General features: G+C 40.2%; 1 protein-coding gene across 1 annotated transcript in view; it reads right to left on the reverse strand.

Moving 5' to 3' along the window:
- The window catches only part of tsnare1 (T-SNARE Domain Containing 1), a 170,836-nt gene that overhangs the window by 74,044 nt on the left and 84,642 nt on the right, over positions 1 to 12,150 (reverse strand). Inside the window, exons 5-8 of the mRNA XM_069143474.1 lie at positions 11,025 to 11,115; positions 10,844 to 10,918; positions 10,568 to 10,624; positions 6,583 to 6,738 (exon numbers count right to left, since the gene is read on the reverse strand). Of these exons, the coding sequence (XP_068999575.1) occupies positions 6,583 to 6,738; positions 10,568 to 10,624; positions 10,844 to 10,918; positions 11,025 to 11,115 (379 nt within the window). The remainder of the gene's footprint in view (positions 1 to 6,582; positions 6,739 to 10,567; positions 10,625 to 10,843; positions 10,919 to 11,024; positions 11,116 to 12,150) is intronic.

Raw genomic sequence — 12,150 nt, forward strand, 5'->3', positions numbered from 1 at the left:
ATCTGCAGACCAGAGGCCTCATTAATAAACAATGCGTAGAATACATATTCAAAGTCTCTGTGTGCACAAAAGCTGTAAATGGCATACAGCAAAAACTTGTCTGATTAAAAAAAAACGTGAACTCACAGACACTCAATGTTCCCTTTGTAAAGTACAGTTCACGTGGAAAAGTTATCTCGTAGCTGAACCTCATATGGTGCTTTCTATACGGCCAATTCAACCATATTTGGTCATTGCAATGCACCATATGCAGGCTATTGTGTATAAATGATCAGTCTGGCCTTGTGGTGAATTGTGGCAACGATGGAGACAAAGACCAGGAAAAGGATTGTTTTTCTGAAACAGAAATCAAAGTGCTTGTGGGTGACCCGGAGGATAGAAAGCACATATTTTTTTTGGAGGCCACCGCATTGGAGTCACAAACCCCCCCCCCCCCCCCCCCCCCCAAAAAAAAATGCAGTGAGTTGCAACATGTTGCGGCCGCAGTGATTTCATTGAACGGGACAGTACACCAAAAAAAGTGGTCAGATTCAAAGGTCGATGCAAAAACAAGACTTGCATTCCACCGTCAGAGCGTGTCTGTTACTGGTGGGGGCACCAGGCGGGCTTTCACTGCTGGAAACCCCAGTGACCTCTATAGACAGGGAAACAGGTGTGTGTGGCAGCCAACGGGGTGTCTGCAGTGCACCACAGCACAGTCATGTTGCACCTCATACAAAAACTGTGTGAAAACTCATACTGGGTGATGTATGCACAACCAGTGATGATAATCTCATCGGTTAGCCTCGTTAACGTGGCTGAGTAAAAAAAAGGGACTCGGTACATTCAGTCCTAATATTTTGGAAAGGCAAACCAGATTATCCTGAATCCTGCCACCTGCCACATCCCAACATCAACCTGCATTTCAACAGCTGCAGCTCGCTCCATGATTGACCATGAAAGTCAGTCCAGCTCTCTGCACTGTGCTCTGGGGATGGGGAACGTGATGAGGAGACGGTGTTGATGAAATATTGAGCAGAATCTGACTTCAGAATTTTGTTGGCTTTTATCGGAAGGTGTTTATGGAATAGTTATGGCTCACGAGCACAAATAACACTCCTGGTTTGGATGTTTACAACAAAGTGGCTTTTTATAACATCATCTGAAGTGAAATTAAATGTTTGAGAGGCCCTATGTATAAAAATATAATAACTGTTACGTTTAAGTCCCACAATCTGATTTCAAATCACCATTTGCGTCGCCACTTTCCCATCTCCAACATGTTCCTACGCCTGAGTCCGATTTGATAGATCCTGACTTTTGAGTGGGGAGAGGCACCTGCCTTATATATGTTATAAATGAGGCCACAGGCCCATAACATAATGTAAATGAGCACAAAACAATTACTCAAGAGAGACTAAAAACTATGCTAAAATAAAACTATTCCATCAAGTAGAATTGAATTCACTTGTGCACAAATTATGAGGTAATTGTGACTTGCTACTACACATCTGTAGGGCCCTCGTTCACTTCAATAACAAGCATGAAACTTGATCTATATATGTGATTGGTGCTGACAGAACTTTATGTGTCCTTATTCTGCGAAAACCCAAATGTAGGATTTAGTTCTGACAGGAAGTTAGAACTCTGTGAAGTCATGTTAACTTCATCAAATATAAAAGTCCTCTGAATGTGATGACTTAGCATGTTTCTGCACATGTGGGTTTAACAGGGTCAGAAAACCAAAACAGTGAAGTCTGTGGGATCCCAAATTATTTAAATTAAACACAAGAGGGACGGTGCAGCATTTAGCTGTGGCCACCTTTTTGGTAGTTTGGAGAAAACACAAGTGCATCTGTGGGACACGATGGCACAGTGTTAAAGTAGGAGGAATATTCATGGTCAATCCACTCAGCTCCTCTCATTCCTCTTAAAACCACCGTGGTGCAGCTTATTGCAAGTTTTGTAATGGCTGAAGAAGGAGCAGGCCAGCACCGTCATCCAAACTTTATGCAGGAGGAAACTGGCATACGAGGTTCTGGCTCGTAATCACAAAATTGTCGGCCTCCACGGGCCAATGATTGTAAATCGGCTCGGGAACAGGTAACTAATATTATAAATGCCTCTTACCCTGGAATTATGAAACAGCACAGTATAGGAAGCTGTTCGATGATATAAGAAAAAGGGTCAAACAAAAACTCGCATCTTATAGATGTCAAACACGGGCAATGATTTAATGTCAAAGTGAACAAAGAAGACTCATCCAATAAAGTGAAATAAGGTAGAACCATGATGAGCAGATTTAAATTTCACACACTTAAAGCTCCCAGTGCAATTCATTTATCAACAACACTGATAAAGAGCCATGTGCTCCAAACGCCACTGATGTTGTGACGTTAATAAATGAACTGCATCGGGAACTTTGAGTGTAAATGATTTATTTTCCAATCATGATATAAATGGCCGGCGCTGCCATGCGTAAACTGCTTTCACTTTTTGTGTGTAAATGATGCAGTATCACATGGCTGGGTGCCTGAATGAATACTAGCTCACAGTGTATATTCTGTTCACCTTTAAAACTTGTGGTTATCTCTAAGATTAAATATGCCCTTTTTATAGGTTTGAACTTCAGCATTTGTTGCTCTGACATCAGTTCTAGGTCCAGCTTTGCCATCTATTTAAAAAAAAAAAAAAAGAAGGTGCCAAGACTAGTCTTGAGACACTTGTGAGGGTGGAAAGGTTAACTTAGCAGTCGGTAAGTTTAAGCAGAGCTCACACATTCATCCAGTCTCTGAGGAAGGCAAAATTAACCTGAGAACCAAATCAAACCTTTCCAGAAAGAGAGGGGCTGATAACGATGACAAACGCCGGGCTCCTCTGGTCCCCTGGGAGGAGAGCAGTGGAGAAAAATGTGGCATGTTGGGATTCACAGCTAACACTGATGATTTAGTGGGATTAAAGGATGTGAGGGGAGCCTGTTTGGATGGAGAGAACAGAGGCGAGGAGGGTGGTATGGAGGGGAAAAAGCACATTGTCAGATACTATCACTCCCCAAAGGAACAACGTCAAGCCTCTCAGCACCTGCCTGAGCGCCGGCGATGACATTTATCCGTGCTGCTATGACTAAAGCACAGGCCAGACGACCCTGTCTGAACACCAATCATCTGCCTGGCCCATCTCCGCTGCAGTGCTGAAATGAAGCTGTCATTTGTGCTGCGGCTCTTTCACTGCATGTCACTCTCAGGAGAAAGATTGATGCGCTTCCTTTTTTCAGTTGTATTCAGAACTCAGCCCTTGCAGTGGGATTAGCTGATTTGAAACGTTGATGAAGTTCAGACAGCTCCAACTGAGCACGGCGATACATCTTCATTATGCTGCAAAGTGCTTCTAAAACATCCTTTTTCTACAAACTGCTGGACTGCAAGCTGTGGTCCGATGCTGGACTGCCACCAAAAGGCTTGTCATTTTGAAAGCAGGCTGCGTCAGGCTTCTATCTCCTTTCATTCAACCATATGCTTCTGAGACGGCTCATGAAGTTTTACAATATGTCTTCCAAAGGTTCCTCAGCAGATTTTGCACAAGCAGAGTGGCATGTTTAATAAACCTCAGACAACAGGGAGTGTTGTCGAGACAGTAAACATCAGAACTAATGCCCACAAGAAAGGGAACCGAAGGCCTCCCGAAATGTCAAAATGTTAACAATATATTATTGTGTGGCTCGATGATCAAGATAAAAGATTACTGACAGCACAACCTCAAGTCAGTTCTTTAAGCAGAAAACAGCCTCACATGACATCCAGAAAGTCACATCTTGCTACTTTATTACACCCGTGATCATCCAATAAATCAATACTTATTTCTCAAGCCTCATCTTCTCAAAATGTTGCTTCTAAATTCCTGATTTGTTTTCCCATTTAAAGTAAAATATAAGTTATGCCTGATTTGTGTTCCTTTACACATTTTTTTTCAAGTGTAGGAAGAGCAACATGGAGCACACCAGAACGAAACGCCGGCACTATTTTTCTCCAACTGAGGAAATAAAATGTTCAGTTCTCGTTATCCGGTTGAAATTAATTTCCATTTTTCAATTGGTTGAAGATCCAATCATCTTTAAAGCATATGTCAAACAAGAGAGCCAATAAAAACAAAATGTAATGGTCATAGTTGTCATATTAAAGGTATATGGATTGATTAATGATGTCAACTCAAAGCCTCATTTTGATCCACTACCATTTGCCCAGTTCTGCATTACGCCTTAACGCAACACTTCCTGTATGCATTTCAAATTAAAACCCTTCTCGCATTTCAGTAGACAGAAACCCTTCATTTCTTGACAAGGCTTTTATTCTGGGGCCTCAACAATTAGAATGTACAATCTGCAATCTACAAATCTACATAGCTGGTTGGTTGAAACAGACAAGGTTGGAGAAGCCAAGTGTTTCCAGACCCAAATTCACTGCATGATTATATGGGTCCGGCTACGCTCCATAGGGATTCATTACCAGCCGTTGCATCATAATGGGTGTACACCTCGGCTTAACTTTAAAAAAGTATTGGAGGAGTCTTTAACCAATCAGCATTGACCACCATATGTGCTGAAACTGACCAAAACTGTACCATCGCTGCACCTACACTTATACAAAACCACTTGACGATAATAATGACTTAAAAAAATGGAGGAGGCAAGCAACTCTAAGGTCAATGTCATCGTCCAGGCTAAGAAACAAAAAAACATCATAAACGTACATAGAATTATCAAATATCATATAGCTCTCCTTGGCTTTACATGGCTTTAGAGTGAGTTTCAGCTGCTGCTACAACTTTACTGATTTGGTCAGGTCTCACCGCTGACAGGAAGTATTTTTCAGCCACAGCAGACAGCTCTCAGATGCCACAACACACAACCACAAACCAGACAGACACTTTGAGAGTAGCTGGTTGACACAGTGGAGCATTTAGCAGCAAATGAGTCTGGTATTTCCCTCAGGAAATGGGGGAAACCAAAGAGAGACTAAAGGAAACTGGAAACTGTTTGCTCTTTAAATCCACCATTTTAACTTAAAAGGTGAATTTGTCATCTGACAATGTTGAGTTCACAGTTTGTTTCCACTGCCACTGAATTTCCAAAATATAGGCATTGCAAATTTAAATAATCCTATTTCAAATATCTACTACGAATATTCTCCTAAAGTGATACTATAATTAGAAGTTTACTTCCTCAGTAAAAAAGTATTTAAAATACAACTCAGTCTGGTCGATCTCATCAGAGAGGCTCCATCCATCTTAAATCTAATCTGTGTCACATCAGAGATATTTTAGAAATGATTATGCCGTGTTTAGCAAAATGATGTGTACTTTCATGATGGCTTCAAAAGTTAAGTTGAGAGAGATTATGATTCCATACACACATTACCCAGGTAAAGGAACAAACAAGTCTATAAAAGCACCTTAGTAATTGGGTAGCATTCAATATCCTGCAGGAGCATAGGGGTACTGTGACAAAATACTAATAAGCTTTTGGAGATGGGAGAAGACAGAGCCTATCTGAATTTCTAGTTACCAACTTGGCATGCATTGGCCTCCTGGGAGGCAATATTGGAAGAAAACAAATACCCAGTTTCTTTTTCTTTATATTTTTTTGTGTCGTTTTTTTTATTCTGCTCAGTTTCTATCTCAGATACCTCGTTGTCCTAAACGTAAATGGCTGTAGAAACCTTTACGTCAGAAATATGAACATGGAAATAGAAGTTCAAATCTGGCACAGGGTGAAATGACTGAGTGGCCCTGAGAGAATAACTACTTGTTATCACGAGGTTGCTGGTATGGGTTTTGTAGGCTGGATGGTAAAATATGGGTTGAGAGAGTGAACCATGAGCGGCTAGTTTTTGGCCTCTGGGACAATGTCTGGAACATGATATCTGCAGAAGGACAACAGGAGAAAATAGTGCTTTTGTTCAGGAGTATTTCCCATGATGGTGTTTATGATCATTCCAATTATTATAGTAGTTCCAACCCAGCAATCTGATTGGTCAACTGTACATTTGGAATGTGCTCAAATGGTCATAACATCAGACCCTGCTCATCACCAGAAATATCACTCAGCCTTCTCAATGGCAATATGTAATTAAAATAGAATTTCATATAATATGCAATATAATGTTGTTTTTACTTGTTATATTAAATGTAACCTATTTGGTGAAGTCGGGAATATCAAGAAATAGCAATATCCTGATCATAGTATTTTCCCCTGGTTTCAAGGAGACCACAGGGACATTAAGTCTACACTTAATTTAGTGAGGCAAATTATATGTACATTTTACAGGATATGAGCTTTGCTTTAAAAAAAAAACAAAAAAAACAAAACATGTTTCCTAAAATAGTGTATCGATGGCATGTACGTGACGGGTTAGGGTTTTTAACATGGACACCAAAAAGAAAGCCAAGATGTTCTGTGACTGCCAGTCAATGACTACCAACAGTCCAATTGGGGTTGTTCTAGTCAGTGATGGTACTGGGTGCCTGTGTAACTTCTGTGTTTCATGGACTCAGCTGATAAATTGCAATAAACATAAAGCTAAAATGCTCTGATATCCGTGTTCTTACTTCGATCTGAAGCAGGGCCTCCTCCCTCTGACGAAGCACTTCCACGTCCTCCTCACTGATCTCAGACAGGAAAGTCTGAGCTTCTCCCTCTGAGCCTGCTGCTTCTCCAAACAGTGGACCCCCCTCCATCTGCTCAGTGGACGGGGTAGTAGTACTCTGGAAGAACAGACAGACACACACACACACACACACACATATTACAAGGTGCATTCAAATAGAGACTTCCTGTTGCGCAAAAACTGCTACGTCATAAATTACGCTGTTTGTATCAGCATGTGTTTGCATTTGTGTGACCACTGGTACGTGTGCATTTATGATTTCACCATGGACCTGAAACTTGAGCGGAAAGCACACATTCAATTATGAATACAATTTTTGCCGAACAAGCGCAATATACGGGGGACCAAATCCAGAGAGCAGCACGATAGTCGCGCCCCATGAAACTTGTGCTTTGGATGTGCTGTTAACTGGTGCATTGTGATGTCGGGGAGCTCAAGTGTCATGGCGCCGCAGTTTAGATCTTTTGCGCTGACTGTTTTCCCTCTGACGCCATCACAGTAAAACTCGGTATTGACATTCTGGCCCTGAACGCTGAAGTTAAGGTGCACAACCCCGCGAACAAAACCCACCTGGTTGTGTTCCGACCCGATGCGCCTTTCTCAGTCTTGCGTCGGGACGTTGTGCCCCTCATCCCAAACGTTTAATCCATTGTTGCTACATTAACATTTTTGGTTATCTGATATTATTTGGTACTGAAGAGTTAAATAATCACAAAAATTCAGATACCAGTAACATTAGTTTCTGCACTGTTTTCCTGTGGACAGTGATGCTTTGCAGTGATTAGCATTGTCGCCTCAGAGCGGGAAAGTTCTTGGTTCTCGGTCGTGGCCTCGTTGTTTTGACGTCACATGACCTTCTGCTTGCACGGGTTTCCTCCCACAACCCAGACATTTAGCCGGTTAGGCTAACCAGCAGCTCTAAATGGCTCTCAGTTGTTAATGTGACTGTGACTGGTCATGTGTCAACAACCATCATAGCAGCTGCAATACAAATATTTGTGATACAAATATGAAAAGTAGTATTAATAGTGGCAGTAGCAATACAGTTTTAAAACCAGTTATCCATCACTTCTAGCTATCTTTTTTTACTACCTTCCTTTTAGCTAAAGCTAATGATTTCAACCATTTATTAGTTACTTTTAGGTAAATATTATTTTGATATAAATACTGCTTTCTCAATCAGCACATTTACAGCTGGCTTGATGCAGACTTTGTTAATCTAATTGTAATTTTAGTGTTTTTTTTTTCTTGTTTTTAATTTTTTGAAATTAGTTGGAGAAGTGTCTCCCCATACCCCCTGGAAACTGCAAACGTACGCCCCCGATGCATTTTGGATATCGCAGGTTTAAGATAAAGGATTTGGATATTTTTACAATCAAGAGTTGACAAATACTTTATTGTCAAAGTTAGACATAGCGGCTGATAATATGACAGAAAGAGTAAACCTTTCCCATGGTATTTCACTGCTGAGCCACTCTTTAAATCAATGATGGTCAAATGCAATAGTGTTTGTTTTGGTAATTATAGAACTGACCATTTAATGAGGAAAATGTGTCTGCTTATTGATATTTTAACAGCTTGTAGAAGCTGGCTGAGACTGACGATACAGTCTCTAAATACACACACTTTGTTACATGAGCAAACAAAAGCAGAGGAAGAGACATAGTCCGAGAGAGGCCTGGTTGATTTATATTTGCAATGCTAATGTGTTCCACCTTTGTGTGGCTGAGTGCACACCTAATTCACAGTTGAGGGGCCAGAGTGGGTCGGAGCGCAGGGACCAACCCGGGTTGAGTCACAGCGCTCTGTCTACTGAAAACCAAGTGACTCACCGCTCCTCGGCAAACTGTGCAGCAGCATGCTCACTCCTCCACACACATACCACTCTGGAATTTATTAGTACATCACAGAGATGGAAAAAGATCCTCAAGACAATCACTCCGACAGCTCATCGCATAAGTTCACGCGCTGCTATAAACACGCACAGAGTTTCAAAGTTTCCTGTTGTCGATTCCAGTCGCCCCTGATGACAGGAATTTAAAGATGTGTGTGGGAAACAGTCAATAACATTTGCCCTGGTCTGAAAAATGCTTTTCTAAATTAATATGTATGACATTCCATCCGTCAGGACACCTCTCATCATCTGCTATCATCCCTACTGGCTTCCTCTTCATCTACAGACTCTGTTCTATTGTTAGAGCTTACATAAAATGTAGTTCGACCAATTAGTTCGTCCACAATGTACCCACTGATTAGTGAACTTGCTGCTATGCCTTGAGTGTAGTCAGTTATATAACATACCATCCAGCATTCCGCCCCCAAAGCCCTTCACCTCTTACGCTTGCAGTATAAAAGACCTTGATTATATGTCTTCAGAGAGGGATAAAAGAGGAACACACATGACTGTGCCCTCTATAAAACAGATGGATTTTTAGAGGTTCTTTGTGGGAACAATGGTTTTTCACAGAACAGCTAATTCTCCTCATTCTGGTCCTTAACCAGTTCAAGCTGCAAATGATTCTCAGTTCAGTTCAACAGATAGGTGGTGTTGAAGATGATGCCCTTCAGTCACTCTGCTGAAGTACTCTTGAGTTAGACACAGAGGTGCTGTGAAAATCAGATCTCAGTGACTTTGACCATGGTGAGACTGTTGGGACCACTCAGGCTGATTTGAGTATTTCTGGTTGGAGCTGACAGACTGTCACAGCTGTTTAGTAGACGTAACAGACCTCTCCACATTAGCCAGCTGCCACTGATCCTCACATCTCCAAAAGATGCCAGCACAGATTTTGAAAATTGACATTATTTAGAGAAACAGGCCACATATTTGAAATCTAAGAGGTCATCTTCTTTTTGTGTATTTGTTTATTTGGATGTGAAGGGCATTTATCAAGAGAACACAAACAGGTCTCCTGAGGGAAGGATTTTGTTCCCTATGGACATGACATGGATATATCCATAGGGAACAAAATCAGTCTCAGCATCTGACTCTCAGCAAAATAAAGAACAAACATGTAAGTCTATCTTAACATGCAGGGGTGTTTACCAGTTGTTTTGGGACTTTGCTTGTGTTGTATCTTAGCTCCTTTTTTTTTTAATTGAATTTCTCTGTTTGTCTTTGTTCACAGTTTGCAGCATATTTCTTGAGATTAATTTACTTGCCCGTTTTTCCTTTTGCCAACTTTAACTTGCAAGTAGATTTGAGGGCGGTAAATAAGTCAAATTAACACACACTAAGTTGTTTCATATACATGAATTTCAGCAATTAGCCTATACAAATAAATGCATAATAACCATTAGATATTTATGTAAGATTATTGATGTTGTTTATATTCTCTGAAATTTATAATAACACCGCTATTCCACAATAATATTTATATTCAATGTTTGATAATAGTGAACCGACAACAGGCTGATAAACAAAACTGAAAGTAATTCCATACATGCTGTTCGTCGCCTGCACGGAGCTACAGAACATGCACCTCAATGCTGTATTTTATGACTTCTGCAATCACTTCATTTTCAAAGAATTATCAATGAGTTTCATTTTATATTATCTATTTTTTTTTCGTAATCAGGAATAAGGAATCATTTAAATTCACTCTGTTATGAGAAGTGACTTTCATTAGTTAAACATGATTACTGATCACCAGCTGCCATGTCTTAGCTCTCTCGGGGCCACGCAGGGAAAATAAACCCATGCCGGTAACCAAATTAGAATCAGATAAAATAAATTTTAGCAGGGCACAGAAATTGAATCTGATGAACGGAGTCCACTGTAATATAACAGTGTAAAAGACTAGACAGAGCTTCAAGGGAGCTCTTGTGAGGATGCCATTGAACATAGAACTGCCATCTCCTCATCCTCCTCGTTTATGAATGACAGTGAAACAAAAGGATGATTTTTACCCTGCATGTCACCTCACCTTATTTTTGTCTGTCTGTGCTGGAGGGAGCAGGGCCCTTGAGCGTTCTGCAATTTTCTGAAAGAAGAGCAAATGAAGAGGCAGGGTCAAGAAGAGTCTTTTTTTTTTTTTCTTACCATAGACATCAGATATTTTTCATTATTTTCCTGTATGTGCGACAAGGCGCACTTCAGATATGTGTGAATTTCGGTCAGTGGAGAAGTGGGGCAATAAATAGTTTATTAATTCATTGACCATAGCAGTGATTTCCTGATATCAAATGAGTATATTCAGTACCTTCTGCAGATCACCATAGCGTTGCACAGACTCGGAGAGTTCAGTCTTTAGTCTGGTGAGGCGCAGACGGTCTTGCTGTGCAACAAAACAAGATTAGCTTTAATTAGCTCAAATGTTGTTTAATCTACTGTTTATTCTTCAAAATGACAGTCAATGAGGGAGGAACGGGAGCATAAAATACCCGTGAAGAGCCACTGATTATATCAGAGAGCTGTTTGATGAGTTGGCTTGTGCCGGTGATGACTTTGTTGGTTTGTTGCTGAGTGAAGTGTCTGGGGAAAAAACAAAATTGGAGGACAGACAGAAGGAGAGAGAAAGTCATAATGAATTATGAGAAAACATCAAATGAAATGGGACTTGCCAATACTGTATGCCAATATTAGTATCTTACAAAAGCTGCCAGGGGCTAACATTTTCAAGCAGTATTTTAATTGTGTTTCATATATTATACATAAAAGTAACGTCAAGACTGACAAGTCAAGTCAGTTTTATTTATACATGTGATATCATAACGTTTCCTCAAGAGGCTTTACAGTCTGTACAGCATACGACACCCTCTGTCCACCATATGGAAGAAAATAAATTCACCCAAATCCCCCTTAAAGTTGGTGGAAAAGTAAAGATAAACATATACCTTTACAAAATGTTGCTGAAAAAAATAATTTGGCCTAAATACACGCGTCATTTAGACCTCGATGGATCCTCTGTCTGTTGGTCAATAGAGGGCAATCATGTGGCACCCCACCAGTTACAAACCTTAATTTAGATTCCTCAGGATTGATAAATTAATATTAAAAAATTAAAATGAAGAAATAAAGACGCTTTTATTGTGGGAGTTTCATATTGAAATTAAACTTTGTATTATATTAAATAAAGGGTACTATTAATGAATAATAAAAGAGGGACTTTGAGACCTTCCTGTTTATATCTAGCTGTAGTATGTCTGCCTCGTAGGAAAAACGTATTTATTATAACATTATCTGCTGCCAGTTTAACTGATTCAGTCGAGCAGACATAAAAAATGTGACAAAAAGGATCATTAAAAACAAAACAGCTGGACCCATACCTAGTGGATTTGTGTCTGTACCACCAGGTTAGTTCTGCGAAGCACGTTCAACATATCAAGGGTATAGTGTCATTTTCTGGCTTTACTCAGTCAAATACATATAATTGTGCTCAAATTGAGTTAAAATTTAAGATACTGTACGTCGCTGACTGCAAATCTTGCTTTATAGCACAGGCCACGGTCCTGTATATCTGCAGTAAATTAGTCGTGCTGAAAACAGCTATTTATGTGGCAAGTTTAG

This window comes from Embiotoca jacksoni, unplaced genomic scaffold, assembly GCF_022577435.1.
Source record: "Embiotoca jacksoni isolate LCO1_2020_lvr unplaced genomic scaffold, fEmbJac1.0.p SCAF_11, whole genome shotgun sequence".
Classification (NCBI taxonomy): Eukaryota; Metazoa; Chordata; class Actinopteri; family Embiotocidae; genus Embiotoca; species Embiotoca jacksoni.